This window comes from Centrocercus urophasianus, unplaced genomic scaffold, assembly GCF_019232065.1.
Source record: "Centrocercus urophasianus isolate 14NV4802_14NV808 unplaced genomic scaffold, USGS_Curo_1.0 seq_24, whole genome shotgun sequence".
NCBI lineage: Eukaryota > Metazoa > Chordata > Aves > Galliformes > Phasianidae > Centrocercus > Centrocercus urophasianus.
This window is the reverse complement of record NW_024884800.1, coordinates 17,035,402-17,063,190: the sequence shown is the minus strand read 5'-3', so window position 1 is coordinate 17,063,190 and position 27,789 is coordinate 17,035,402. Positions and strand designations below refer to the sequence as shown.

The window sequence follows — 27,789 nt, the reverse complement described above, 5'->3', positions numbered from 1 at the left end:
ACATGACCTCGATGAAGTCATGATCCTTCTGTTTCCCTTTCCACCTACACAGGGCTTCTCCACTCAGACTCAGCAATTCAGATCAGTCGAGCAATGCCTGCTGTTGCCAGCCTGCTGACAACATGAGAGCAGCCTCCTGTGCAGCTCAGCCAGGAGGGTGCCCAGGGCATAAGACCTGCTCTCAGACTGCTCGACAGAAGGCACTGCTTGGAGCCAATGCTGCCTTCAGATCTTCCTAGAGAAGTATTTTGCACTCACCCAAACTGAAAAATAATATTTTGTAGCTTTTTTTTTTTTAAATATAGTTAAAAAAAAATCACTGGAACTCATTTCACTGCAGAAGGCAACTAAGCTGGCATTTGTGTAAGACTTCCCTTAAACTAAAACAGCAACTCATTAGCCAGAGAAGAAATCAGAAGACACATCATTCACTTAAATTTCTACTCAAGTCCACACTGGCTAGAGGGGAGGCACGGACATGGGTCATTTCTATGGCACCAGATACTGCAACCTTCATCCCTGGAGGACAAGGACATTCCTTCATCCCTGCAGCAAATGTCTGTGCCACAGTTCTCATGAACAACAAAAACCCAAAAACCACCAGATGCAGTTTTTCTGTCCAGTTCTTTTTTTTTTTTAAAAAAAAAAAAAAAACACTCCTGCTGTTCCTATTTCCTCCCATTGTACAAGTGGAAATGCAGAGTGTTTGCTTTGCTTAATGTTTGTCTGTGTTTGACTGCAGACCAGTGGGAAAACAAAACGAAACAAAGAATTGAATTCAAGCCCTTGTGCAAACACGTATTTGAGTATCTACACTTCTGCAGTATCTATGTTACTCACTTGATCAGATTACTGTCCTGAAGCAAAACATGAACCACTGAAGGCTACTCCATTCTTGTGTAAGATTGGACTAGAGATTTATCTCTAGGGATTTTGAAATCTGCCTCTAAAGAGGTCATTTGTGTTGCAATTAGCAAGATCAAGGCACGCACTAAGAAACAGCAACCTGAGAAAATTCCTTGCTAGACATAACATGACAACAGAACTTATCTGTTGTCTTATCTGGGACTTACTTGAAACCAAGGGGCAGAGGAACATCTATTGTCACCTTCACCTCATTTAGAGGAGTCTGGGAGGGCAGGCATGAAGAGCTGCCTGTCCACTTCTCCTCTTTTCCTCACACTTCACTTACTAGGACAAAAATCCTGAATTCCCTGCGTCTAAACATCAATATTTACACAAATAGTGGTTCCAGCAGCCTTGCCATTCACTCTGGGTTGAACCAATTGTCAAATCTCCTGACACCTGCTGAAGCCCACCACCATTCCAGTCCTGTGTTGGGAGACAGGGATGTCATCCTGCTGAGGATGCAGCCTTGTGCCCATGAAGCTCTGGCCAGAAGCCAGTCCCTCTCAACACCTGCAGCACCCAGCAGGTCCACCATGCCAAAAATCTGTACGATCAGAAAAATAAACAGAGAAAGAAAGAAAGAAAAAAAAAAAGGATCTCACTTTGCTGACAGGCCTGTTGAGAAGCTGACTGCAGGGAGAGGTACAAATCCCTCCACCTCAGCGACTCACATCCATCCACTACAGAACTGCGGGACACTAGAGAAAACCTCCATGCTACACATCCCTGCTACATGATGTCATGGGCAGTTGGAGGTGTCCCATGGCCCCATCCTGCAGAAAGAAGGTCGTGGCAGGGCTGCAGGTTGGCTGATAGGTGGCCAGGTTTTGGAGCAGGCAGCCAAAGGCGGGACTTTTGGCTCACCACCACTGCGAAGCTCTGAAGGTCAAGCTGTGCAAAGCAATTACAGACTTTGTGCACAAGATTCATGTTTTAAGCCTGTAACACAGACTTCCCAAACACACGCCAGTAAGCAAGGCTTTAACTCTGCATGTACGTAAGACCTGTTACTACGTGACTGAACTCTTAACAATTATGATTAAAAAGTCCTTCAGCACTCTCATGAACAATAAGAGTAACTTAGTTGAATTTTATGTTCTGTACAGTGTACAGCATGGACAAGGTTATGTGTGGGTTTAAAATGCACTGCAGGTTTCTGTTTCTCTGTGGAAAGGACAGTAAGGAGGGGAGCACAGAGGGCTCCAGCCTATAGGATGAGAGCTGTAACAAATTTAAAGGTGATTTACTTTTGCACTCCAGTTCTGCTGGTACTTTTCTTACATGGGTTGCAGTGTGTGTGTCTTCACTGATTTTCGCATGAGCCTGCATTCTGCAAAAGACAGTCAGCCCAATGCTAAAACCTGTTACATGGGGGTTTTTGTAGTCTGAGCCTTTCCTCCAGTAGGACAAATCATGACCTACAGTTCCCTTTACCTAAAGTGAATCCTGAAAGCCAAATACTGCATGGAGAACCATTGTTGAGCTCAGGTCTAAGATCTGCCTAAGGAAAGGGTGCTATTTCAAACAAGTGAAAATTAAAAAGCAAGGTCTACTCCTGGGGTCTTCTCATTAGCTTCTATTTCATGCACCATCTTCACTATAAAGGTACTTAATGGGCACGATTAGTCTGTGAGAAAACACACCAGCCATTAGATTTCTCAATGAGTGTTTCAAGAGATAACTGTAAAGCACTGATCTTTCAGGCAGCTGGTTCCATTCCCTCCAAAATCCTATTGGCCAGATGGCCCACAGTTCTCAATGGAGAATGAGTTACAAATTTGAAAAGATTTTCAGCATCAAATTGTCTCCAGAATGAAACTTGACTATCTTTCTAATTATTCTTAAAAGCAAAGTACACTTGGCTTTTCTAATTAACTAAGAAAGAACAGCGCTTCCAAGTTCACTTTCCTAAAGAAAAATTTGGATTTGAGAAGAGTCCTGATGTTATTTTTTCTAAACTGACCTAATTAGCTATATAAAGCAGAAGCCTGTGCCTGGTTAAGCTGTAAGGCAAGCTGTAGGTCAGATGTGCAGCAGTAGTTCCTCCACAGCTATGAGCTGCTGCTTTCCAACACTGTGTCTTCCAATTTTCTGTAGAGAAGCATAATTTCACAAAAATAGCTAAACACATTATAGCTGAAGAACCACAGAACTTTAAGCAACGCAGATGGCAATTACCGGTACGTACAAAAAAATAAAGCAGAAGCTAACTGTAGGAAGAGCTGTTTGCAAAAGGGACCGAGAGTTTCCTGTACCAACCACAGGAGAGCTTTACCAGCGCTCTGAGCTGTGACCTGAGCTTTGCCCCGTGTGAAGGATCTGCCAGCAGTGCTCAGGGCACAGGAAGCCCTGGATGCACAGCTGCAGTCCCAGCAGGCAGGGCCGGCCCCACGCTGCACAGCCCCGGCCCAAGGCCTGCACTCCTGTGCGTGCTGCTGCCTCCGCTGAAGCCAACAGAATATTCACTGCTGGATTCACTGCATCTGGATTTACACTGTAACAGCCAAATTTCTTTAAGCGAATCCCACTTTGCGCCAAGTTTTACTACCCAAAGCTACTGCCCATTGGAAATTAGTGTCCTTGTATGGCTGTGGATGTAGGGCAGATGGAAACAGAAAGCATTTGCTATCCTGACTGACTGTAGACAGGCATGTGCTCACTGTCATATGCATAAGGGCATGTAGTGATAGGACGAGTGGAAATGGCTTTAAACTGGCAGAGGGCAGATTTAGACCAAATATTAGGAAGAAATTCTTTGCTGTGAGGGTGGTGAGACACTGGAACAGGTTGCCCAGAGGCTGTGGATGCCCCATCCCTCGAAACGTTCCAGGCCAGGCTGGATGGGGCTGTGAGCAGCCTGCTGTCGTGGGAGGTGTCCCTGCCTATAGCAGGGGGTTGGAACGAGATGATCTTAAAGGTCTCTTCCAACTCAAACCACTCCATGATTCTACGATTCTTTTTCCCTCACTCAGGATGTCATATCAAACTTTCCCAGTCAGGAAACATTGCTAACTTGTATGACAGCAAACACTACAAAGTCCAAGGTGCTGTAGATAAATGTGCACACAGACCCACATTTTCCAAACTGAAATGCATGGGCTCAGTCCCTGAAGCTACAAGCGTCAGTGAAGCTGCACCACAATCTTTCTTGTGACTCAGTTCCAAACCCAGTTCTTCATTTTCTCAGCTCTGAACACTATCTACTCATTTGGAGATTCGAATGGCAATAGGCTGTCCAGACAGCTGCAGCCCATCACAAAGCAGCTGTCATGAAAGAAAAAAACCCCAACAAAACAGAACAGCAAAACAACCTAAACATTCCACGAAGCATCCAGTGAATGCAGGCAGCTGAGGGGAGAAATGCCTCTATCAGTAGCAGCATGTGTCTGTAACCTGGTTTATGTGTGTAAGATAAACTTCCCAAAGTGGCACTCCTGCCTAAACGCCTTCCTCTAATTGTATTCACATTAGACTTCACTCTAAAAGTTTAACCTTCCATCAGTTTAAAAATAATTTCCTTTTGCAGCTTCCTTGCACGTGCTGTCATCCACACCCAGATGCAAAAATGCACCACCAACAACTCGTTGCTCCTTAGGATAAATTTGGTACTAAGCACAGAAGGAAAACTGCGCAGGGCCAGCTAGAACTCTACAGCACTGGCAGTGCACGTATTTAGATATCACAAATACCAGGTTTCCACGAACAACAAAAATGTCTTTCAAAAAAATAAATCAAAGAGCATACAGAACCAACACATGAGCAAATCTATTTCCTGAGTGCTTTCTACTGCCTTCTAGTTTCTGAACCTTTGGGGGCAGAGAGGGATATGGAATTACAAAGATCTGCAGGCTTTCCTCCTGTATCAAAGCCAGACGCTTAGCCAAGTTTCTTGCTCTCCCGAGAAAACTAGGTTTAGAGGACTGCACTGCCCTTGCGTCCACCCGTGCTTTAACCCGTCAACACATTTCAACCCCAACTGACAGACAGAAGCCACAAAGACAAGCGAAATGCACTGTACTCTGTGAGAAGTGCAGATGAGCCTCTCACCCTCCGAAGAGGAGGGCTGCAGCACGGCAGCACAGCTCCCTGCCCCACTCTGCCTGCTGGCTGCCTGCAGCCAGTCCAGCCCACCCTGCCCGCAGCACAGAGGCACACATGCAGCCCAAGCTGCAGCAGCGCCAGGCCGTGCCCGTGGGCTAGCACAGACCACGAAGGACTCAGCAAAGGAACTGGACTGTCGAGGTTAGGAGTGAACAGGGTAAGGAAGGACAAACTTCCAAGCAACTGCATTTCCCCACCTCCCCCTCCCCCCAAAAAGTATAAACTTCAGGACTTCCTTCAATGTAAAAGCTGATATATCGTCAGCACTTGCAGGCTTCTCACCCTTAGTCTTAGCAGTAACACTATGAAAGTGCTATCATGTTTGCACCACTGTAGGTTATAGAACATACGTATTTTTGACATCTGCTTGCCCAAGAAAACAACTACATACCATAACAGAAGCATTAAAGAAACCCAAATACCAGCAGGGAAGGGGTTCTGAAATCAGGCAGGAAATGGCTCATCAGCACCGATTTTCATTTGCCACTTATCTGCCCGATGAGTGCAAGGTGAGCAACCTCCCGTCACTGCTAGCATTTTACATCCACTTGGAAGAAATAAAACAAATGACATCACCGGAAAAGGACTGGAAAAAAACAAAGTTCCAAATAATTATTTTTAAAGACTTGGCTCGCAGACGTGGTTGACCCAGTTAAATCAGAAATGTATTTCCAGCTCAGTTTTGTTAAGTGTGGACATGCTCACTGCCTTGCATCACTTTTGTTTGCCACTTCCTTTTTGCTGATCCATCCAGACATCATTTTCCAAAGTGCTCTGCATAACTTTGACCCTGCAGTTTCACAGTGGCTTTAACAAATGAAGAAATGAAGAGAGAGATTAACGCTGAGTTCTTCTACCTGGGCGACCTATGGTATGGAATCTGCCTTAGCAAGGAGGTTGGACTCAATGATCTCCTGGGGTCCCTTCCATCCTCTGTAATTCTGTGATTCTGAATTTTTCCTTTACCAGGTTTGAAGATTTGTGTAGTTATTGTTATTTTTAAATAAAGAATTTGGTTTAAGAAAGTCGGCAGTTAACAGTGGTGAAAAGCCTGACTGGTGCTAGGCTATCCACACTAACAACCCCAGGCCAGAGCTGGGGGTGGATGCAGTTGGTGGCTTTGCCCTTGCAGCAGCCATACACAAGGGCATGTTTCTGTGGCAAGGCAACAACATTCTACCTGCTAATGCTTCCTATTGTTTTTGCCAAGCAAGTCAAGAATAATAACGCACGAAGCTATTTTCTGCCAAACCACAGGAGCGCTGCTGTTCTGCTTCATCACCAGCTCCATGCACACACCCAGTTATGTAAAAGCAGCAGCAGAGATTGTACAAATCAGCCCTGAGCAAGTGGGTTAGAAATGCCAGGCCTTAGAAGCACATCTGCAGCAGTGAATGGCTACACTGATGGTAAGCACAGATACGGTAAACAGAACAACGGGGAAAAAATAAAAAATCCAGGGGCAAAAAGCTCCACATCATCTCTTATACTTCATACCCTGCTCACCAATGAAGCTTCCTTCAGTGGGTGATGAACCACAAACGTAGGCATCTGCAGCCAGGCCACGAGCCAGACTTAGCTTATGAGATCCCAGCCAACCCTAGGAACACCTAGAGAAGAGCACAGTCAGCAGCCTGCTGGGGGGTGAAAAGTGCAGAAGCAGCCAGCTTCCCCGTTTCTCTTTCTGACCATGCTCCCTGCTCTATAAAGAGGTCTCTGGAAATGGAAATGCTTCAAGCAGTCTCTGGGGACTTTTTATAAAGCACAATGACTACAGAAAGCAGACAGTTTAGATAAGAAGGGCACTGTATAATGCCATTACTTGCTTGGCAGGAAAGGAAGCCAGAGAGGAAGGAAAACCCACTGCTGGCATAACATACAGCAGTAATCAGAGAGAACAACCCCTCTGGAAGTTCCAGGAGTTTATACACAGTGAGATTCTACCAGCCAGGCTTAATAATCAATAATCACAGCTTATTTTGCACAGTGACATATCCATCCCCACCTCCTCCAGGCCAACAATCCCAGCCTTGCCCCAGCCCAGAGCTGGGGACAGCCCAGCGCCACTGCAGTGTCTGTCAGAGTTGCACCAGGAGCCCGTCTCAACAATATAAAGCATTCTATACTAATAACATCAAAAAGGTGAGGCCTGCCAGAATTCTGTGCTAAATAATACAGCAACCCCAAAAGCTCAGAGAGCCAAGCTGCCTTTAATCTGCTCGTGGTGACACCCAAAGCCCATCTGTGCGGCAGGCAGGATCAGCGCCATGCGCGCTCCAGGCATCACCCTGGGCTGACAGGGTAACAGACACTTTCTTTCCTGGTCAGAGATCTGTGAATTTGAAAGTAGTCAAATGACATCAGACGAGTTAAACAGGAATTTGTTGCGCCTCTGAGCAGTGTAATGAATGCATCAGGTGTTTTGTGAACACGTCTAAATGCCCGCTCCCCAGCTGACATCACATGCACAGCTGTGTGTGCAGATTCCTGTGCAACAGGAAAACACTAATTTCAACATGCAAGCCATGGCTACATATCATGCAGAGTCTTTTACCAGGTGGGCAGCTAAAACCGATGTGAAGCAAAGAAAGGAAATCAGGAAGAGAAGGAAGGGTGAATCCTGAATCCTCTCTCTCCAACCCTTATTCTCCAGCACGCAGGATGAGAGACCTGAGTTTCCAGCTTTTGTTTTGCAACTTCCTTTATTCCAAACATTCCCGACTGAAGTCTTCCAAGTGTCCAAGAGAGAGGAAAGCTGGTGCTTCTCTTCATTCCTTCACCCTTTCTCCATGTTCAGTTGGCTACAAGACATTTCGTTTCTTCAGACCCTATCTATTTTGGCCAAGGAAACTTGGGCAGCCAGAAATCCCCTGCATCCTGTGCACATGCACACCTCCTCACCACCATGTGAGCTGGGAGCTCAATGCATCTGGGGAATGTCAGGTGTACTTAGGCTGACGTGCACGTGTACAGCAAGCCCAGCGCTGCCCACATGTACTCCACTACAGCACGTTCTGCCATGCCCAAGCTGCCCAGGACTCATAGCTTCTGGGAGCACCCCACACACCCAGTGTCTGTGCTGTCATCCCAGAGCAGCCTGGCAGCCTTCCACCAGAAGAGCTGGCAAAACAAATTCCATGGCTGAGGGAAAAAATCACCCCTCACTGTGTGGAGCAAACGGTCTGGTGCACCCACCTCACGTTTTGGTGTTGCTCGTCCCCTCCTCTGGACCAAAAAGCACAGGCAGCAGGGCACGCAGGATGGAAACCCTTCACCTCAGCAGTGGGACACCTCAGTCCCCAATACACACCCCTGCCCCCTAATACTGATATAAGGGAACCAGGCATCTGCTGATGTTATTTGGCTTCTGAATGCAGAGCATTTGCAAAGAAGCCTCTCACGATAAATATTTCATGTTAGATGGGAAAACGCAAATATTAAAGCACAGAATTTTTCTCTTGGTTCTTCTCTTTTTCCATGCTACAAGACAACATCACGGACAATCTGTGTTAATAATACACTACAGAGTCCATTACCTAAACCATAGGCATATTTATTTTATATTGTTTTTGTTGCATATTTTAGTATAATTGTTCACATGTTTTAAGCAAAGAAAAAAGAGTAGAGACAATACTCTAGCAGAAATAATCAGTATATTGGTTACTTTTTTGCCTTTATTTTTAAATATGGAAAAAAAATCATGCCAAAATGTAGTATAAACAAGAAAGCTAGAAAGTTCCTCAAGTTCAGTAACATATATTTCCTGAAGACAATATTGTGTTTCTCTTATGCTCTTTTCCTCCAAAATTTCCCATTTGTAACAAAAGAAATAAATAGAAGAAAACCCACCCAGCATCGAAACTGCTGATGACAAATGTAGCAAGTGAGTAACTGTAGTCAGATAATGGGATTTCATCAGCCCCAGTATTCAGCAAACTCAACAAAACGTCCATGTGCTGCCAATGTTCTCACATTCGGCTGTAAACAATCCGCACAAAACGGAAATTCAGCAATGTAGGAGCTCATTAATATTTACATACATCTCACGGCGATGCCAAAGTACTCCAGTGCGACAGCGCCTCCTTTTAGAGCACGCGGCACTGAAGACAACCTATGAAATATTAAACACCCCGCTACATTAAAATGCACATTCAGACAAAGGAAACAAACAAAATGCAATATTTGGATGTTTCTGAAGCAAAGTTTCCAAATGAAAGCCAACACGTCTCATAAAACGATGCCACCAACGCTCCTGCTGAGCTCAGTGTGTTCCGACTCAGACGCGGCTGTTTCTGAGCAGCGTGCTGCTCGATAAGCGGCTGCTCACCACTCCACAGCCAGCTCCCATGTATACCAACTCCTTTCAAACAGAATCACGAGACGCTTCACAAAATAAGGACTGCTCCATCAGAACAGCTGCAGTCACGTGGACAGCCCAGGTCCTCAGGACTTTTTGAGCACCCAGAGTTCCAAGGAAGCTCAGAGCCCTGGCTGATCCTTTGGAAGCCTAGACAAGTACCAGCACAGGAGGAGTTGCTCTGTGCTCGTCCTCACCTCCAAAGCCTGGCCTTCCATCAGGGCAGCAGGGCCTTTGCAGAAACACTGCCGAGACAGAGCAGGAGACAGGCAGAGGGAGGAAGGAAAGCTCCATCGTCTGATCTGCGACTGCCCACGTCAAACCTCTCCCTGACCTCCAAGAAGTACTTCTCTCACACAGCGGGAGTGCCTAACAGGACGGGCTCAGACCACAGGCTGGCTGCACATCAGCTAACACAGTCACGTGTGCAGGGGACTGGGAAGGTCACTAAGTTTGCTACGAAGAACGTCTGCTGGATCATCCATTCCCTGAGATCTCAGAAGTTTGTAAGGCTTTCTGCTTTGCTGAGGGAAAAGGAGATGAGGCGGGAATGGCCTTTGAAAATGTGCTTCTAAAACAAATCTCAAAACCTTTCAGGGATTTCACGACGCCAGTAGGGTTCCAAGGGCAGGATCAGAACACAGCAGGCTTTAAAAAATAAAATTAAAAAAAAAGCCTACTACAAGCAGCTGAAAAATAGTTTCTTTTTCAGTTTTATTCCTAAGACCTGTATTTGCAGCTCTGCACAGGCCGGAAAAATTAGCACTGGCCAGCAGACTGAGGGCAGCTGAACACCAGATAAGGTTTTTATCACATTTACGTATGTTATAATTTAAGATCACTTACTGAAAATTGCATTACAATAGAACAAGGGCCAGCCTACACTTGTGCCCATTGCCTCAGCAAGCTGTCCAACCCAGCTGGCAAAGAAAGCCAGCTTTCTGCCCCACTTCCTCACCCCCCCTCAGAAGGGCAGGATTACTGTCTGTCCCGCCAGGTTCCACTGCTGTCCACCCAGGCAGCTGCAGCCTGAATAGCTGTGCTGTGGCCAGACACTGCCCCACCTGGCTCAGAACCCAGCAGGAAGACAAATGCTGCTTTCTGCTGGGTGCTGGAACTGCAGCATCCCAGGGAACCCCCAGAAAAGCCACACAACAAAGGGGTTGCTGCTGCTGCAAATCAGCTGCGGCCCCATCCTGAGAGCAAGGATTGACCACAAAGCTTCCTGACACAAGTGCTTCTATCTGCTGCTGGATGGCCATCAGAAGGCAAAATTACATCTCTACAGTTACAAGGAGGCAGCTGGTAACACAAGTGCTTGTGGAGCACGTCCAGGGATGGGCAATGAAGCCGTGAGGGCTCTGGAGCACAAGTGTGACGGGGAGCGGCTGAGGGAGCTGGGATGGGTCAGTCTGAAGCAGAGGAGGCTCAGGGGAGATCTTAAAGCACAGCTCCCCGAAGGGAGGCTGTGGTGAGGTGGGGGTCGGCCCCTGCTCCCAGGTAACAGAGGTAGGGTGAGAGGTGACAGCCTTAAGTTGCTCCAGGGGAGGTTCAGGCTGGATGTTAGGAAAAGTGATAACGCAGTGGCACAGGCTGCCCTGGGGGTGGTGCAGGCACCATCCCTGGAGGTGTTCCAGAGCCGTGAGATGTGGCACTGAGGGACGTGGTCAGTGGGCAGGCTGGGATGGGTTGGACAAGATGATCTTAGTGGTCTTTTCCAGCCTTAGTGATTCTGCGTTTCCATGATTCTGTGGCATGCCTGCTCCACTCGAGGACAAGCTGGGTGTGAATGTGCCTCACCTCTGCAGAGAAGGCACAACAAACCACAAGGTGTGTTCCGCAGCTCGAGCAACCCCACGTCCATCCTAAAGGCGTGTGACATTCAAAAAGGTACAGTTACTAAAGCTAGCCTGAACCAGGACTTAACACCTGAAACAACACATTGACTTTCTGCTGTTTAAAATCAAGAGACATTGTCTCACTTATTCAGCCACTAGCTGATTACATGCCCAGAGGTTTTTTGGGCTCCATGTGGTCTGTTTGCCATAAATCTTCCCTTAACCCTGCCAATTCTCTTTAAGGAAGTGATAACAATAAAACATTTCACAGTAGCTAAGACACAGTAAAACCTCCATGCAAACTGCTGGCCACTGACCCATACCTTCGCGTGGGCACAAACCTGCTGAGCACTCATCTAATCATTGGGGCTCAAAGGGTCCTTAAGGCCCGCCCGGTTCCAACCTCAGTTCAGGATGGGATACGTCCACCAGCTCGGGCTGCCCAGGGCCCCATCCAACCCGACCTCTAACGCCTCCAGTCAGAAGTACTGAGACCACTGCACCAGTAGGGACTAACAGCGCAGCTGTGTGCAGGACTGGGGAAATTAAGAGGCTGAACTCGTTTTCTACCACGCTTAAATTATCACCAGTGCTTTTTTATTTTTTCTTCTTCTTTTTTTTTCTTTCTAGGATATTCTCTTAGCCTCACAGCAGCATGTCCCAGCGCCGACATCTGAGCTCAAAACGCCTCCAGTCTGTGACAGAATGCACTGCGCTCTCCCATGTGGACATTCAAGTTGAAAACATGGAGGAGCTGGAAGTGGCAGGCCTGACAACAAATTATTTGCAAGGATTTTACTATCCTCTAATGGCTGATATGGCACATCTAATCATTGTACACTGCTCTGCTCAGTCAAAGAGCATTTACTGTATTAGAAGCACACCACAGCTGAGAGGCCTTTTTTTCACATTCTTACTCTTCTATTTTTGATAAACTAGCCCTATACTTAAGAATCTTAATTGAATTCCTCTAAAATATTCACTAACTAGAACCAGGACTTCATGACTTGCTAATTAATTCCACATGTATGAGCCATTATTTTAAATTCCCATGCTGAATATTGTTTAACATTACCATGCAATTAAGCAGAGATAGCAGAGAAGCCAAGATTTAAAAAAAAACAACACAAACCCTAAAAAAAAAACTGGACTCAGGTTCTGACAACTGAATACACAAGCTATGTTACTTTTTTTAAAATATATGTTCATAAATAAAAGATATTTTCACTACTGCTTTGCTTATTCTTCAAGTCACTTACACACTACCTGGTGACACTGATGTTGGGCATGATGTATCCATTAAGATTAACAAGTCCCACACAGCACCCAGGTGTAAAAAGCCATCAGGAATGTAAGATACAGAGTACTTCAAGTCTAGAGAAAACTCCCTTCCAGAAACACAAGGGTGATCTAAAGAAATTAATTTTAGGTAAGCTCCAGCTGCTCTTCAACTCCAGCACATCTCCCCTCAAGGTCTGGAAGCATAAGCAAACCTTACTGACCTGTTACACAAGCATGGGCTTTGACAAAGCTGAGGATTGAGGAAATAAGATCCCAAATTGTTCACGATGGACAATGATGCCTTGAGAACTGGCCACACTGGAGTCACTCATGAGAAACAGTTTGAGTTGATGCCTTTAAGTAGCTTCTCAGATGGTTTAATGGGAAGTCCAAGACAGAAAATTCCAGCACTGGCATGTACCAAGCGATACCAAGTGGGATGGCAACCCCTCTAGGCACACTCAGCCTCTGAGATGCGCTCACAAGCCCCACAGCACGTCAGGTCTCATCACGATGGCACTAGCACATATCAAGGTCAGACTTTTTCCTTAACAAAGCCCCTGCTGCCAGGATGAGCAGCTCAAATCCACCGGCTGCTCACACTGCTGAGCCCAGGACACGCACACCTACCTGCTGACTTCACCGGTACGCTGCTGCAGTACTTTCTTATTCGCTGCTCTCTGCCATTAACTCATTGTGCACGATCATAGAGTCACAGAATCATAGAATGGCCTGGGTTGATAATCAACAACGCCACTAAAAACCCAAGGATAGAAATGAATAGACAAACACTGCTACCAACTGTTTGTGAAGCAGAAGCAGTGTTCTGTCATCTCTATAAAGAACAACCACTTGTCTGACCAAAATCTCAGTGCCTTGAAGGCTGAGATTGGCTTTAAAAGCATAACTGACCACAAATGTTAACAAGATGCCCTGAGATGATATGACATCTGTAATCTCTCTTGGCAGCAGTCTGGAGACTGTTTCATTTCCGCTGCGAGAGGCATCCATCATGTGGCTGCTCCTGACTGCCCCAAAGAGAGCTCTTGGGAGTTTTCAGCCTATTCACGTTCACCTTCTGGACTGCAATGGGCATAACGGTAACATCCCTTAACTTGAGCCTTCCCTTAACTGCCTGAGGCACTGCCATCACACTTTGCAATTTAGCATGGTCTTGTGATCTTCCCATGGAGTATCAGATCTTCCTGAAAAACCACACTGCTTTTCCCCTTCCCCCTGCTCTCAATTACTTCAGCCATTCAATGAAAATTAATATGAAGAGCTCAGCAGACAGACAGCAAATTAAGACAAACTGGAAAGTTGTATTTGTGCCTCACAACACCCCTGCCACCATAGCTCAACAGCAGAGTAACTCATCACTCACATCAACCACTGAAGTATGGTTCAATGCCAAGAAGCAGCCGTATTAAAAAACAAAAAGGCACTTCCTTACGCAGACCTGCTTCTTTTACATATCCAGCATCTTATCTGACTATATAGAAATAAAGGCACTGGTTGTGCAGAGAGACTGCAGGGTAGTTCTGTTGCTTCTCATCTTTGCTAATCCCCAGCAAGAACACTGCTTTGTCTCCATCAGTTGCATTACGGGGAATCCACATCTTCCTTTTTTAATTTCACAGCCCCAAAACAGCACTCCTCTCAAGTTCTCCATGCCTTCAGACTCTGTGACAAACACAACCATTCTGCATGCCAAACAGCTGCAGATCTGTCATGGTTTTCCAGCAGTCTTCAAGACCGTACTCCAAAAAGTCAGCCCCTGGATCATGGCAAAGCCACCGGCCTCTCATTCCCCATTCTGCCCAAAGATGCTGGCCCCAGAAGAGGGATAATCCACCTCGTTATGATGAAGGGAAGTCAGACACCCCAGCCTCTCCACACCAGCAAATGACCAGTGTGTACAGTTGCTGACTTCATTCAACTCATGAAAGCCTTCTCAGAAGGCTGAGGACTGCCACAGTCCAGCTGAACCAGTAGGATTAGGAGAAATTCATCTTGTTAACTCTACCTTGATGACTGAAAAAAACCAAAACAATATGGAAGCTATAAACAGAATCCTAAACATCTCTTCCAGAGTTGGACCACATGCTCAAGAACAGTGTCTGACTCAAACAACACATCCATGTCAGGTGCCCAGCTCTCCCTTTCCCTACTCACCCACCAGAAAACTGACCCTGCAATTAAAGTAGAGCACTGAAAATTAAAAGACAGAAAAGACATTAACAGGCTTCTGTGGAAGCCACATACAATGAAACTCAGAGCTGAAATCTTTGCAAAAAGTAGTATTTCATACACATGCACAAAATTACAGTTCAGTTACTACTAAACACACAAGAACAGACAGAGGCTAGAGCTGAGACTGCTCTACATCAAGGCTGACACACAATCACCATTCGGTTCTTCACAGTAGTAGAGTACAACTGTGAAAGGAAAACAAGAGCATCCCTATAATTAAAGTCCTGGAGTGGGAGTGGGCAAAGGGTTATCCAGGAGGATACACTGCTAGCCCTCCAGTGCAAGACAGAGCCTTGGGCACTGGTGAAGACCAGTCTGCTCCCCCACAGTGCTTGCAAAGGCACTCCCTCTAACAGCACACTGCTGCGTCACCATAATGCAGCAACTTCTAGCAAATGAAAAAGATGCTATTGTCTCCTACATTGCTTCCCACAGCTCCACTGCTGCCCCAGAGGACAGCAGCTTCTCTTCTGAGCTGCTCTGGGAAGCAGTCACAGGGCGAGGGGGCTGCAGCTCAGAAGGGAAGCGAAACCCCAGAGTTTGCGGGTGACACAAATCTCACTTCCTTCCAGAGGACAGCGCCAAGCTCACCGCGGAGCATGCAAAGCCCAGGAACTTCTCTTTGCAATCAATGGAGATGGTGCAGGGCCTGGATGCTACCCGACCTGCACTTCAAGCCTCAGGAAGCGGGGGCATGAAAGAGCAAATATGCATACTTCTCCAGCTGCCCCAAATGCCTCCACTAAAACAGCCACCGCCTGCCTTCCCTGGTCTCACCCAGAACTGCTCCGTGCATGGCTCTGTTCTTCAGACTTTGTCACCTGGAAGCAAGTAATTAGCTGAAAAACTCATTCGTCATGTCAAGAGATAATGAAGCCCAAGTCTCATGACTTCTAAGCACTATCAGCACTTTTAATATCTAATTCATACTTTTCCAGAGGCTGAAGTTGCCAATGCTGGCATGGTTACACCCCACTACTGCGTGAGTTGTCAACAAACCCTCTAGCTTTCAGGCAGTTATTATTCGCAAATCCTGACTTTATGACATTTGTAGACAGCTCAGCGTTATCACCGGTGCATTTATCCCCCTTCCATTTCATTTAGAGGACACTGAACTGGAACTGGTCCGGAACAATTCACTACAAACAACATCCTCCTCCAGCAAATCTGTTAAACATTGTTTTTTAAATCCAACGATAAATCTCCTAAGTTTTATTTTCATTTTTATGCAGCTGCATTTATTAAAGCGCAGAGCCTTCTGAGTCATCTTCAGAGCCAAGCAAACAGTTTAGTAATCTTGAACATACTTTATTTAGCTTGAAATACACTTTACTTTGATACTATGTGTATCTATTTCTGAACGCACGGAAGAATCCGATGCCTCCAAAACATGAAAACATGCACTAGTGACATGACATGACAATTTATGGACAACCAGCACTGCTTCATAAATTATGGTCTCAAGCTTACACTCTAACTAGATAAAGTGAAAAATAATTACAATATGCTCCGTCAGTCCTAGCAGTGAAAAAGCAAAGGGAAAATCAGTGCCCAGCTTCTTATGGTCCTTTCAGAAGCTGTGGTACTGCAGGTCAGGCCCTCGTGCTGCTGCCACGTTCCCAGACCCAGATCTCCTCATCCAGAGAGCAGACCTTGCTCTCACATGTCCAGTGGAGAGCAGCCTTCGGTACAGTTTTTAATCTTTACTGTCAATATTCCTTACTTGTTTTTCCAGTGGATGTCTAAGAGATCCACACGGTCACACAGAACATTTTCTTTGGCAGCAGAGGAGTGAGCTGCGCTGCTCCTTCCTGCTCCTGCCATGATTAAGCAGCTGATTCACTCTCGACATCCTTACAAGATGACCAGATGGAGTTTTTTTTTTCTCCTAGTATAAAATAAATCTAGGCAAAGACATAAAGGCCTCTTTCAGAGGCCACTTGGGAGTTTTCAGACCTTTTACAAGAACAGGTGTCAATGGTTCCACCAACACAGCATCCCTACATGCCTCCTGGCTTCACACAAACTATACAAACCCCCCAAGTTTCCATCTTTAATGTCATAATGTTCAGTATCTGAATGATAATCTCACAAATGATGCAGACAAACAGTTACACAAGAAAAATTCTGTTTTCTGACAGAAAAATAGAATAAAAACATATATGGGAAGGCAGAAACTTCCCCAGAAGGTCTTTCAGGTCTTTTTAGAAAGTGTCTATACTTTCACGTGGGAACCGAAAGGTGATCACAGCAGATTGCAGCCAGGAGATGGACTCTGAGATGCAATGTGTGGCCATGTGCTGGGGGCCCGGTGCTGGAGCAGCCTGCCCAATGCTGAGGCTCACGGCACAGCAGTCTGGAGCAGCAGGACTCGAGGGAAAACAGCACCAGACAGCTTCCTCCCGTGCCGCTGCTCTTCCCTCCTGCCGCCACCCCGATCCAGCAGCATGGCCCTTTCCTTCCTTCCTGTCTTATTTCTCCAAATCAGAGCAACACAGACCCAGTGCACTATTTTATCCCTTAGATTGTCTTGAACGCTTCCTTCAGGCAAGTTCTTACACCTCAAAGCATGCACAGAGCATGTAACATATTATGGCAGACAAGGTTTAATTGCTGCAGTTTCGTGGCCAGTAGGCCTGCTTTGGCACCAACATGACAAAGGTAACACAAAGCAAACACCTGGCAGCCTGGCTACTTCACACCTCTGTGCTGGAGAGCAGTGCTGCAGCAGCGTGTGCAGGGCTCTCACACACCCCAGGCCAAGTTCAGCCATCGCCAATTTCAGTTGTGCCTGTCAAACAGTTGTGAAGAAGAAAAAAATAACCACAGGACAGAAGAAGGGCAAAGGGAGTAGCAGAGCCAGCAGCCAAATGATCTGCGGCAGGACTGAAGGCAGGCCGGGAGGAAGGGCACAGCTGATGGAGACCGACAGACAAACCAGGCTGCTAACGGGACAACACAGCTCCCAGCAGAGCTCATTTCTGCTTTAGGAAACACGGCTTTATAGAGATCGCCATCATAAAATAAAGAGAAGCCCAAACCTTATAGACTTGTCCATACGTCCCATTGCCAACAACCTGCACCAGTTCAAATATTCCCGCAGGGTCCTGCAAAAAGCAGAAAGAAAAGAACATCACTTGCAGCAAAGCAAACACATCGTAATGGAGTGCAACTATTCACAATCAAAATGAAAATGTCTGTGGCATGTCTCTTAATGGTGTGTATTATACACTAAATAGGGAAGTAACTGGTAAGTAAGGGTTCAAGAAATACATTTCTATCAAAGTTTCCAGTCAGATTGCTCGAGATAACTCAGAAGATTCAAAGCACGGCAATAGAGCAGATGGAACAAACAAATGGGAATGCAGGAGGAATACGAGCATTCAATTGATTCAGGTTAGCAGTAGAGCAAGCTTCAAAACACAAAGCTAGTCTGGAGGCTGAGCTGCTGTCCTCTGCTATGAAATGCTTGGCATCAGCAAGGCAACGATGGAAAGAACCTCTGTAACGGAATAGAAAGGTGCTACACAAAGCTCAGGCCTGACTGCCTTTCAGAAAGGAGATGGAGCATCCCAAGCAACACAGCAACACCACACAGGCTGAAAATGCTCAGCTGGCTGTTCTGCAAACATAACACGGTGAAGTTGAGCAATGTACTGAACTCTTGGTTTTGAACTCAAACCAGATTGCTGTTTGTTTTCATGAAAGATCCACGTGCCAGCAGTCAGTGTGCCACATGAGCCAGTGCACGTCCTGCTGGTTTAGCACCAGTTACCCCAACACCAGCTGGTTATGAGATCCCACAGCTTTGCAGATGGAGGAGGAACATCCCATTGCAAGGCACGGGCAAGGAACTGTTTGCTCCTGCATGAGTGAGCACAGTAATAAATCTGTACCTTCAGCTGAAACTCACTTGAGATCTATATAAAAACATTAAGAAACCAGTTTCCTGGTTTCTGAGCCATTTTATCAGTCCTGCTCATTTCTTGGGACGATTTCATTGCGAGATGTATATAAAGTATTATTAGTTCCATGTGTCAGTTTTACCACATCTGTTTCAGCAATCTGTCATGCCAGTCAACGCATATCAGTACCGCTGAGGGATGCGATACAAAAAAAACAACCTTTACTTCAATTTTTGTGACACTACATGAAAACTTTTTTTTTTTAATTGCAGCAAGCTACTTCTCCACTCCACTTACATGTCATTCTTTTAATATAAATATTGCCTTCGTCATATCTCACGTGGAAATTTTTACTTACAGAATATCCCAGAGGAAATACGTGGGCGTTTTTCTGAGCAGAATCTGCCCCCCCTGGCACGACTATCATGATAAATGGCAGCAGCTTCCACTGCCAGGGCAGCACAACAGGGACTTCCACAAGCCGGGGAACCCATGACTGTCAACTTCACAAAACATTTTTTTGTACCAGGGCGTCCTGGTGCATGACATCCCTGTGCACGACATCCCGCTGCTCACACCTCTCCCCTGGGAAGCTTGCTCTCTGCTCCTGTCCCTCTCCTGCAGAAAGCAGTGCTGCTGAATTGCAGTGCATGCATGGGACACAAAGCCTGGAAGGAGCTACAGTGCATTTTTCAACTCAAAGGACGTTACCACCCCTCTCATTTAACTGACTGCCCTGCCCTGACGCTTCTCCTCTGCATTTGTTTATTATGCAAATACAATCATTTCACGTGCCTCAGAATCAGCTTCCCACTCTCCCTCCACTCAATTTCATTCTGATTTAGCATCCTAGTAGCTCATTTCAGGAGCCTTCAGACACTCCAGGAAAAACCCAAACAATTACCTAAAATAAATGACAGCATTAACTTGAATATAGCTGAAATCCTCCCCATCCTCGCAGGCCAATGGAGCACTAAAGCTGTTAGCCTCCGCAGCTCTGTGCACAGCCAAAATACTTGGCCATTTCCTTTTTAATGAAGATGCAGGAGTGAACTGAGCCTAAGAATCATAAAAGATATTAATTTGGGCTCTCACTTTGGTCCTTGGATTGTCCTTGTTTGCTTGGCCATCAGCATAGCATCCTCTGCTGGCAGAGCCCCCACAACCAGCTAGCTTCCTAATTACCTGGGAGCCAGCACCATCGCTGCTGCAGTGCTTCCTCACAGCTAGAATCTGGGACCCTTGATCCACCTAACCCTTCCCAGCCAGCCCCTGCACGTCACCAGCTTCACTTTGACAGATGCCAACACCTTGGCCTGGACATCCATCACTCTGAGGTTAATTACTGTAAGGCACAGCACCATATGGTGAGCTTCTTGCCTTCCTGCAAGTTCATGGCAGAGTGCTCCAAAGGCAGCAACGCAACTGCTGGCACAGAGGCAACACAGCCATATCCACTTCCACTGCAAGGTAGAACGAAAGCCCACGTGCGCAGCAGGAGCCTGCCCAAATGCACTACCTTGCAGGTAATGACAGGTGCCTGAAGCCCAGGTTTCTGTGCTGGGCACCTCTGCCATCAGCAGTTTTTTAACCACCTGACTGCCCCAGTGAACCCACACCTGGAAAGTCTGCAATTGCCACTGTCACAGCAGGGCAGGGCTGCACCAGGATGCTCCTTCAGCATCTGCAACTGCAACCCAAAGCGCCTTGGTCCAGGAACAGGGACAGGACACAGCAAGCAACTCTGGGGCAGGGCTAGCTGGTGCTGGAGAATGGCCTGGCTGCAGCTGGCCAGACTCCCCCAGGAACCAAGGGTGAGTGGAAAGGAAGCGGCCATCCCTGCTTGGTGTGCGTGGGCCTGGCCCCCCTGTGCACTGAGCACAGTCCAGCACAGATCCCCCCCCCAGACCTTTGCCCCTTCTGCTGAGGACCAGGCCCACACTGCACAGCCTCAGTGAGGCTTCTCCTCGTGCAGGGCTTTACACGAAGCCTGCAGGCTACCTGCAGGACATTGCGAGCTTAAACTGCTTTCTTATCGCTTACTAAAGGAGATCAGATTCAGCTGCTATGCTCAGAGACTCGCGCTGCTCCGAGCACAGCTGGGCTAAAGCCCTACTCCCAGCCGGCAGCTCCGTGCCAACCCCGCGGCCGCTCCCGACCCTGCTGCTGCCTTTCTCCCTCTGCCTCCTCTCTAGAGCACTCTCCCTACCATGTGATTTTGTGCAAAGCCTTTTCCCAACCCTCTTTCTTCGATATTTTTAGCCAGCAGCTCTCTGCGCTCCCTCCGGCCGCGTTCCGTCCCAACCCAACGCTTCCCCGCGCGGTGCCCGGAGCAGCGCGGGGCCGTCACACACCGCCGGGGCGGCTGCCAACGCGGGCAGACTTCGGGCGACATGAAAAGACAACGAGAAGCGCACGATCACAATGAGAAAAACAGAGTAAAGCGGTCGCGGGCTGACTCGTTAGCTCCATGACCTCCCTCCCGGCGCTATTTTCTCCGGCACCCCTCACGTCCCGCTCGCCGCCCCGCCCCGCCGCCCTTACCCGCAGCGCGGCCAGGTCGATGCCGTCCAGGCTGCGGGCGGCGCACTGCCGCTCCATGGCGCGCCGCGGCTAACGGTCCGCTCCGGTCCGCCCGCCTCGCCTCAACCCGCGCCCCGCGGGCGGCCCGCGGCGGCCCGGCCGTGCTCCGGCGAGCGCAGGGAGGCGGGCATGCCCGAGCCGGAACGCCCTCCCCGCTCAGCGGGCCGGGAGGCAGCCCCGGGGCCGGACGGCCGCGGGCAACTTTCGCGGAGACATTTCCTCGGGCCAACTTTGCGAGGAAGTGACGCGGCTCGGCGTGCCGCGCCGGGGGCCACCTGCACGCCACGAGCGGCCCCCGCCCCGAGGGGGGTGCGCACGCGCCGCCCCACGCCCTGTGCCGGGGAGAGGCGAGGCGAGGCGAAGCGCGCTCGGGGTCCGGCCGTGCCTCCCTCCCCTCGGAGCGCGGCTGTACGGCAGCCCCGGCACCCCGCCGCCCGCGGGCCCAGGTGCGCGCTGCCCCTCAGGCAGGGCTTTGCGCCACGCGTCCCGCAGTTCGCCGTGCGGGAGGCGGCCGCCCCACCGCGCCGCCGGGCCCTGCAGCCACGGCACTCCGGCAGCAGTTCTGACTTTTCATTAAAATTGGATACATCTCGATATGGAATAGTCACGCCTGGATCCCATCCCGGGGGCCTGAGAAGCCGCTGGCAATGTCCAAGAGCCCCATGGCTCAGCCCCCCCGGGACAGCAAGACAGCGTAAAGAAGGGCAACGAGCAAAACTTAAAAATGCTAAATGAATAATAGAGAAATCGGAGCAATAGCAGGGTAGAAGAGGGAAAAAGCAGTGCTTGCAAAGTAAAACTCAAGCTAAGGGTCACTGCTGTGCAGACACGGCCCTGCATGCAGCGGGTGTCTGGCGTGGAAAGGGAAGTGCAGTACATGAAGACTGAGCTTCCTTTACTTCCCCCAAGGAAACTCTGTGCCCAGGGCTGCAGAGGCTCCCCAGCCCGCTGCAGACTACAGAAGCTCAGCCAGCATGCTGCCTGCTTCCTCTGGTGTTGTTTGTGCCCTCGCTACAGGTGTGAGGTTGGCAGGAAAAGGAAAAAATAGATAACCCCTAACGGAGCAGGATTTCCTGTCTGCAGGAAGTAAACAGCTTCTTGAACGTTAGTTTTAGCCTGCATTGGGCAAACTGACTCCTTTCAGCATTTCTCAGTCCTCTGAACTGCTCTGAAAATTCAGAGTAACAGTTATTCAGCAGAGCTGGACACCAGGGCTGCTCCCTGGCTACAACCCACAGCTCTGCACTGGGAGGCTGGGAATCCCAGCACTCAGCTGGGGACAAACCCTGCTCCAAGCCCCATGCCTGCACTCCCCAAGCCCAGGCAGAATGGGATCCCTGCAGGCCCCAGCACCAAGCACTTCCCTTCCAGCTTTGCTGGAAGCTCTCTGACTTCCTGAGGAGAAATCACATCCTGCCCGTGCCAGAGGTGCTGCAGGCTCTAGGGGTCAGGGATCAGCACCTTCCTTTCAGAGCACAGATCCTTCACAAAATTCCCTGCAACTTCTTCTGTATAACCTGGAGATTTTGGACATATCTTCAGAGCATAGCCCTTAGCTGAGAGGTGCTAAAGTGATTCCAAAGCACACAGAACGTCTGGACTGCACTTCCTTCTTTCCCAGGAGCTCTGTGCATTGCTTAGGAAGGAAGGCCAATGCTTTCCCATCTCACACTCTCACAGACTGCTCTGCCCTCCCTTGGTAGCCCCCAAGTTGCCCAGTGCTGACCACAGGAGCTCCACATCCCCCCACCTGCAGGGCTCCTGCCTGCCCTCTGCATTCATGGTGATCTACAGCATCATTCTGGAATGGATTTATTGGTACTAACAGCCTCTGTGAACTGGAGTACAACATCTCTGCTGACAGAAATCCTGATTCAGTAGACCAGCCACTAATTTAGAAACCAATCCCTTCCATTTCATTTGTTGTGTGATTTCTTGCCATGGCTGGCTGTGGAAGGAGGTCAGGAGCAAGACTACACATCAAAACCAGTACAGGGTGGTGCACAGCCTGGGACTGGCTATGTGGTATCTGAGCGCTGTGTCTGCACTGTGTGTGGAGCCTCACTGCGTCGTGCCTTGGAAAACACCTTCATGGCTCAGCCAAGCTGCACCACATCCCTGAGATGGCTGGGGAAGGTCTGAGCTTCATGCTGGGGGCACCCGCTTGCTTATGTCTCTGTTTAAAGGGCGTTGAAGTAAATGTTCCTCCTGCCCAGCCCACTTTGTAGCTTTGCGCTTTCCAGGACCCAGCCCTGCTTTGAAACCACAGCAAGATGTCTTTGTTTGCAATGGATTTTTGGATCAGGCTCTGATGGCTCTGATGGCTGTTGGATTTTTAGATGAGGCTCATGCTTTCTCCTGTTTGAACTAAAGAAAATTCCTCTTCTTTCCAAACGTGGCCAGCTCATGCAAAACTGGCTCTGCCCTCAGCCCTGTGCTTTGCAAGTTGCTGCGCTAGGACTGAGGGACAGGGCCACTGCTGCTGGGGAGCCAGCAATGCAGAAACCCAGACAAACCGAGCAGCCACTTCCCACGCGGCAGCACATGCAGTAGTTTGCAGCCCTTTAAAAATTAAACAGCGTTGTCAGTTCCTGGCAGCCGCACTAGTTTAGCCACACAGGATATCCAAAAGGAGACCAAGCAGCTTCCTTCCCCGGTGATTCCTGAATGGATGGGGCGAGGTGGAAAGATTGCCTCTCGCTGTTGGCCTGCGGCCAGGACACCCACCACACTCCCACAGAACCCAAACGCCACTCACTGGGACTCCTGCAGAAATTCACATCCTTTCTAGTGGCAAGCAGAGGCCTGCTGGCAGCACACCCCACACATCAGGAGCCCCTTCTCCAGCTTTTCCCTGCTGGCAGCGCAGCCCACAGCACTGTCCAACCTCAGCAGTTCCAGGGCAGCAGTGCTCCTGCAGGCAGTGCTGGTTTTTATAGGCGAGCACACGTCCCTGTCACTCTGGCAGCACCAACCCCTCCAGCTAGGAGAGCTGGAGCTTTGGGAATGGCGACATTCTGCATTTTTGGCTTTTGAATTTTCCGTTTCAGAGCCAACTGAATCCCTGACTCGGTGTCGTAACACACAGATCACACCTATGGCCATGTCCTTGTGTAAGAGCTATTTCTACTGCGCTGCCTCTCCATTAGAGGTTTTTCTGCTCCTGTTTTCTTTCCTTCTCCACTGGGTATTTCACCTCGACTATATGCCTGAACACTAACACAGATCTGCACGCTATGGCAACACCAGTGCATGCAGCCTGGCTTGCAGATTTGCAACATTAAGAACATGATGATTTATGGAAATAAACTGAACTCATACATTTTACACTGCTGCCGTCTGCTGAGCCAGGGGTTATTCCCTCCTTTCATCTGCAAAGTTCTCTCTTCAGTCAAGTGGCAACTGCTGTAACTGCTTTGCAAGGAACGGTAGCTATATGTTACTGGGTCATCAGATCCCAATGGGTTTTATGAATACCATAATGAATTTCAGCCCAACATCTGTCTGCTCTCTGAAACAGATGCAATTATGGGAAAAAATAGCTGCTGCCGCTTTGCAGGCAGATTTCTGAGAAGGAGAAAAAAAAAAAAAGAAGAAACAAAATACAAAGCAAACTGACATCTCACAGTTTAATGACTACCACATTAAACTTAATCAGTAAAAATATAATGTAGCATACACCCAACTCCTTTTGTGGAAGGAGAAGACGAGATGTGACAACTTCTCTGACACACAGAGGGTTTTTTGACATTTAGAAAATCTCGTAGGCACAACTTGGATTTTGCCAAACAAATGCTGACCTCAGCTGACTCAGTCCGGGGTTCCCTTTTATCCAAGCCACTGAAGTTTGGTGGTTAGCTAAGAGGGAACTTGTCTCTGAATCACCCTTCGTTTGAGGGAACTGTCAGATTACAAAAAATCAATAAAAACAGAAAAAATGGACACGGGGCCTTGGGCTTCAGGGCAGGATGTTTGATTTTGGTTTGTCTCCTTCCATCCCAGAGGGAAGGAAAATCCACCAACTTGAGGTAGAAATGACATTCATGTACTGACAAAAAAACCCAAACCCTTAACTTTGTCCTATCTTCTTAAACTTCTCTGTGCCACATGTCAGCCTGAGTGCATTCTCAGCAAATTGAGCAATTCAACAGAGTTTTTTTTTCTGTCATGGTGCAAGCCTAACTTATGCGTAAAATTGTGTAATTTTGTGAGGCACATCTTCAACTACAAAAGAAATGCTTACATCATTGCTCAAGTACAGCCACACATCTGGAGCCCCCTGCTTCTCCTTTCTTAGAGGAAAGAAGGAAAAAAGTGTAGAAGAGGAACTGTACTTTAGGAGGCCTCCTCCAGCCCTTCGCAATAGAACCTGCCCTTTGTGACCCATCAGACATCTCCAGGAACGTCTCTCTATTTTCACTTCAAATTCCATTCAGTTCCAAGCTGCTTTTCATCTTGGTACTTTGGCAACTTTGAATATTGCAAACACGCTCGGATGCCCCAGTGCAGTGCTGGAGCCCTTTAAATCCTTTTATTTTCCTCAAGGGAAATGCATTCCCATCCCTGGGACGTTGCCTAATTTTGTATTAGAGTGTGAGTGAGACTGCTGGATAGGGAAGCTCATATGATCCTTGAGCAACAGTGTCCTTTTCCAACACTAACTCATGAATAAGAAGTCCGTGCATTTTGCTGCCAGCCCTATCTGCACGTTTGCTATCTTTGTGCATTAGCAGCCAGTGCACAGCCCCCAGCCAAGTTTCATTTCTGCCCGCAGCACAGTGCTCAGCCTGGAGCAGGCAGCGCCGATGCTTCGCTGCGCCCCACGGCGCATGGGGCGGCAGTGGGTGGCTGCAGCCACCTTGCTGCTGTGTACTGCAGCTGTCAGATGAGCCTGTAAACATTTTAAAAATTAAAAGTAACAGGTTGTTCAGCGGCTTGGGAAGCACACTGAGTCTCTGTTCATCTGCCAGTCATTTACCAATATCAAGTCCTGGATGCACTGTGGGGAAGGAACGCAATCGTGACAGCAGTTTGAGGCTGGCTGTGTTCACCGTTTTCAGTTGATGACCTGGAAGCAAACACTCAATAATCGCTGCTTCGTTCCCAGAGGGCACAAAGGAAGTGAATGCCTTGGTGCAACACTGTGCTGGGAGTTGTGGCAGTGTGAGCAGAAAAGTCAGATGCTCCCACTTGGCTTTGGTGAGATGATGCTCCAGATCCACTCTGTCCATTGTGAGAAAGGTGCTGCAGGCTTGGACTCCGTGCAAGGAAGTGGTACAAACATTAACAACCAAGGACAAAAGAGCTTATTGTGCCCTGCGCTGAAGCTCTTACCTTATTAACAGAGCAGTGACTTGATATTTTCTTCCAAGGAGAAAATGGTGGGCACTTCAATTACAAAAGACACAATGAGAACCAGGAGTTGAAGCAGAAACCAGACAAAGAACCAAAGCAGAAACAAAGGCTGCATATGCAGGCAGACCTGTTGGTTCCCATTTCTGAGCCTCTGGTTCCAGCGAGGGCAAGGAGGAGTGCTCAGAGCCCCCAAGGACAGTGGCTCCCAGCAACTGCCCAGGCTGCTCCCAAGCTTCCAACAGGGAGAGCTGTGGATTTCAGCCATCACAGCAGCTTAAGGTCTTTATGGAGTTTAGCTCCATAAACCAATTAAGCATCTTTAAGTCCTTGAGCCCTCATACCTTCTCTGAGCAGTTTGCGTGCCAACCCTGCTCCAAGGAGTGAGAACCGAGTTCTCCTCTCTGGGACCTGATCTCTGATGGGGCCATGGGCAGCAGCCTCCAGCGCAGCCCAGAACTCTCCAGACCCACTCGAGGCACTTTTTTCCAACAGCCTCATTTCTGCTGGCGGATGCTTACAAGTTTGGAAAACCACATTGTAAGGTCCTATGGGAATACCCATCACCAGCCCCTTTGGTTTCCTGTAGGACAGATCTTGCAAAAGTATATGCAATTGCATAGGAAATGCATAGGTTTGCGTGATAAGCATATAAATAAAATCACTGCACATCTCCTGCTGTGGCTTTCATAGACACTTTTTATGCAGTTACCCTACACCGTTACCTCATACTAAGACACAGTTGTAACTCCTGCACAGGCTGAGCAGCAAGCTGTGATCGCGGTGTGGCTCTGTGGGTGGTTGTGGATTAGCAGTCAGTGACCACTGAACCTTCACCGTGACTGAAACCCCCACTGACCGCCTAACCTGCCTCTGTCAGTGCCTTCCCACGATGGGCCCCGGCCCAGCACAGCACTGGGTGCGGTGTTTCACGAGGTCTAACCTCAGCCCTAACCATGACACCTTCGGCCTCACATCCCTCCCAAAAGAGGAGTGCCCTCAGCAGTTGCTCCCCGCAAATGCAGAGGACATTTTGGACAGTGAGCTCGCCTTCCATCCAAAGCTCCCCAAGGCCATGCAGCTCCCGCTGAAGCCCTCTCCACGCCCCTGCCTGCAGCCCAGCCCGCGCACACCCATCACTTGTGCCACCCTGCAGAGATCAATCGTTCTCCCGGCCCAGACATGCCTTACGCCATTTGCTGCATTCTGT

General features: G+C 48.3%; 1 protein-coding gene across 1 annotated transcript in view; it reads right to left on the bottom strand.

Annotated features, from left to right (window-relative positions):
* Positions 1–21,272, bottom strand: part of NRK (Nik related kinase) — a 79,042-nt gene extending 57,770 nt beyond the window's left edge. The window contains exons 1-2 of the mRNA XM_042825056.1: positions 21,189–21,272; positions 17,781–17,846 (exon numbers count right to left, since the gene is read on the bottom strand). Of these exons, the coding sequence (XP_042680990.1) occupies positions 17,781–17,846; positions 21,189–21,245 (123 nt within the window). The 5' untranslated portion in view covers positions 21,246–21,272. The remainder of the gene's footprint in view (positions 1–17,780; positions 17,847–21,188) is intronic.
* Between the last annotated feature and the right edge of the window lie 6,517 nt (positions 21,273–27,789).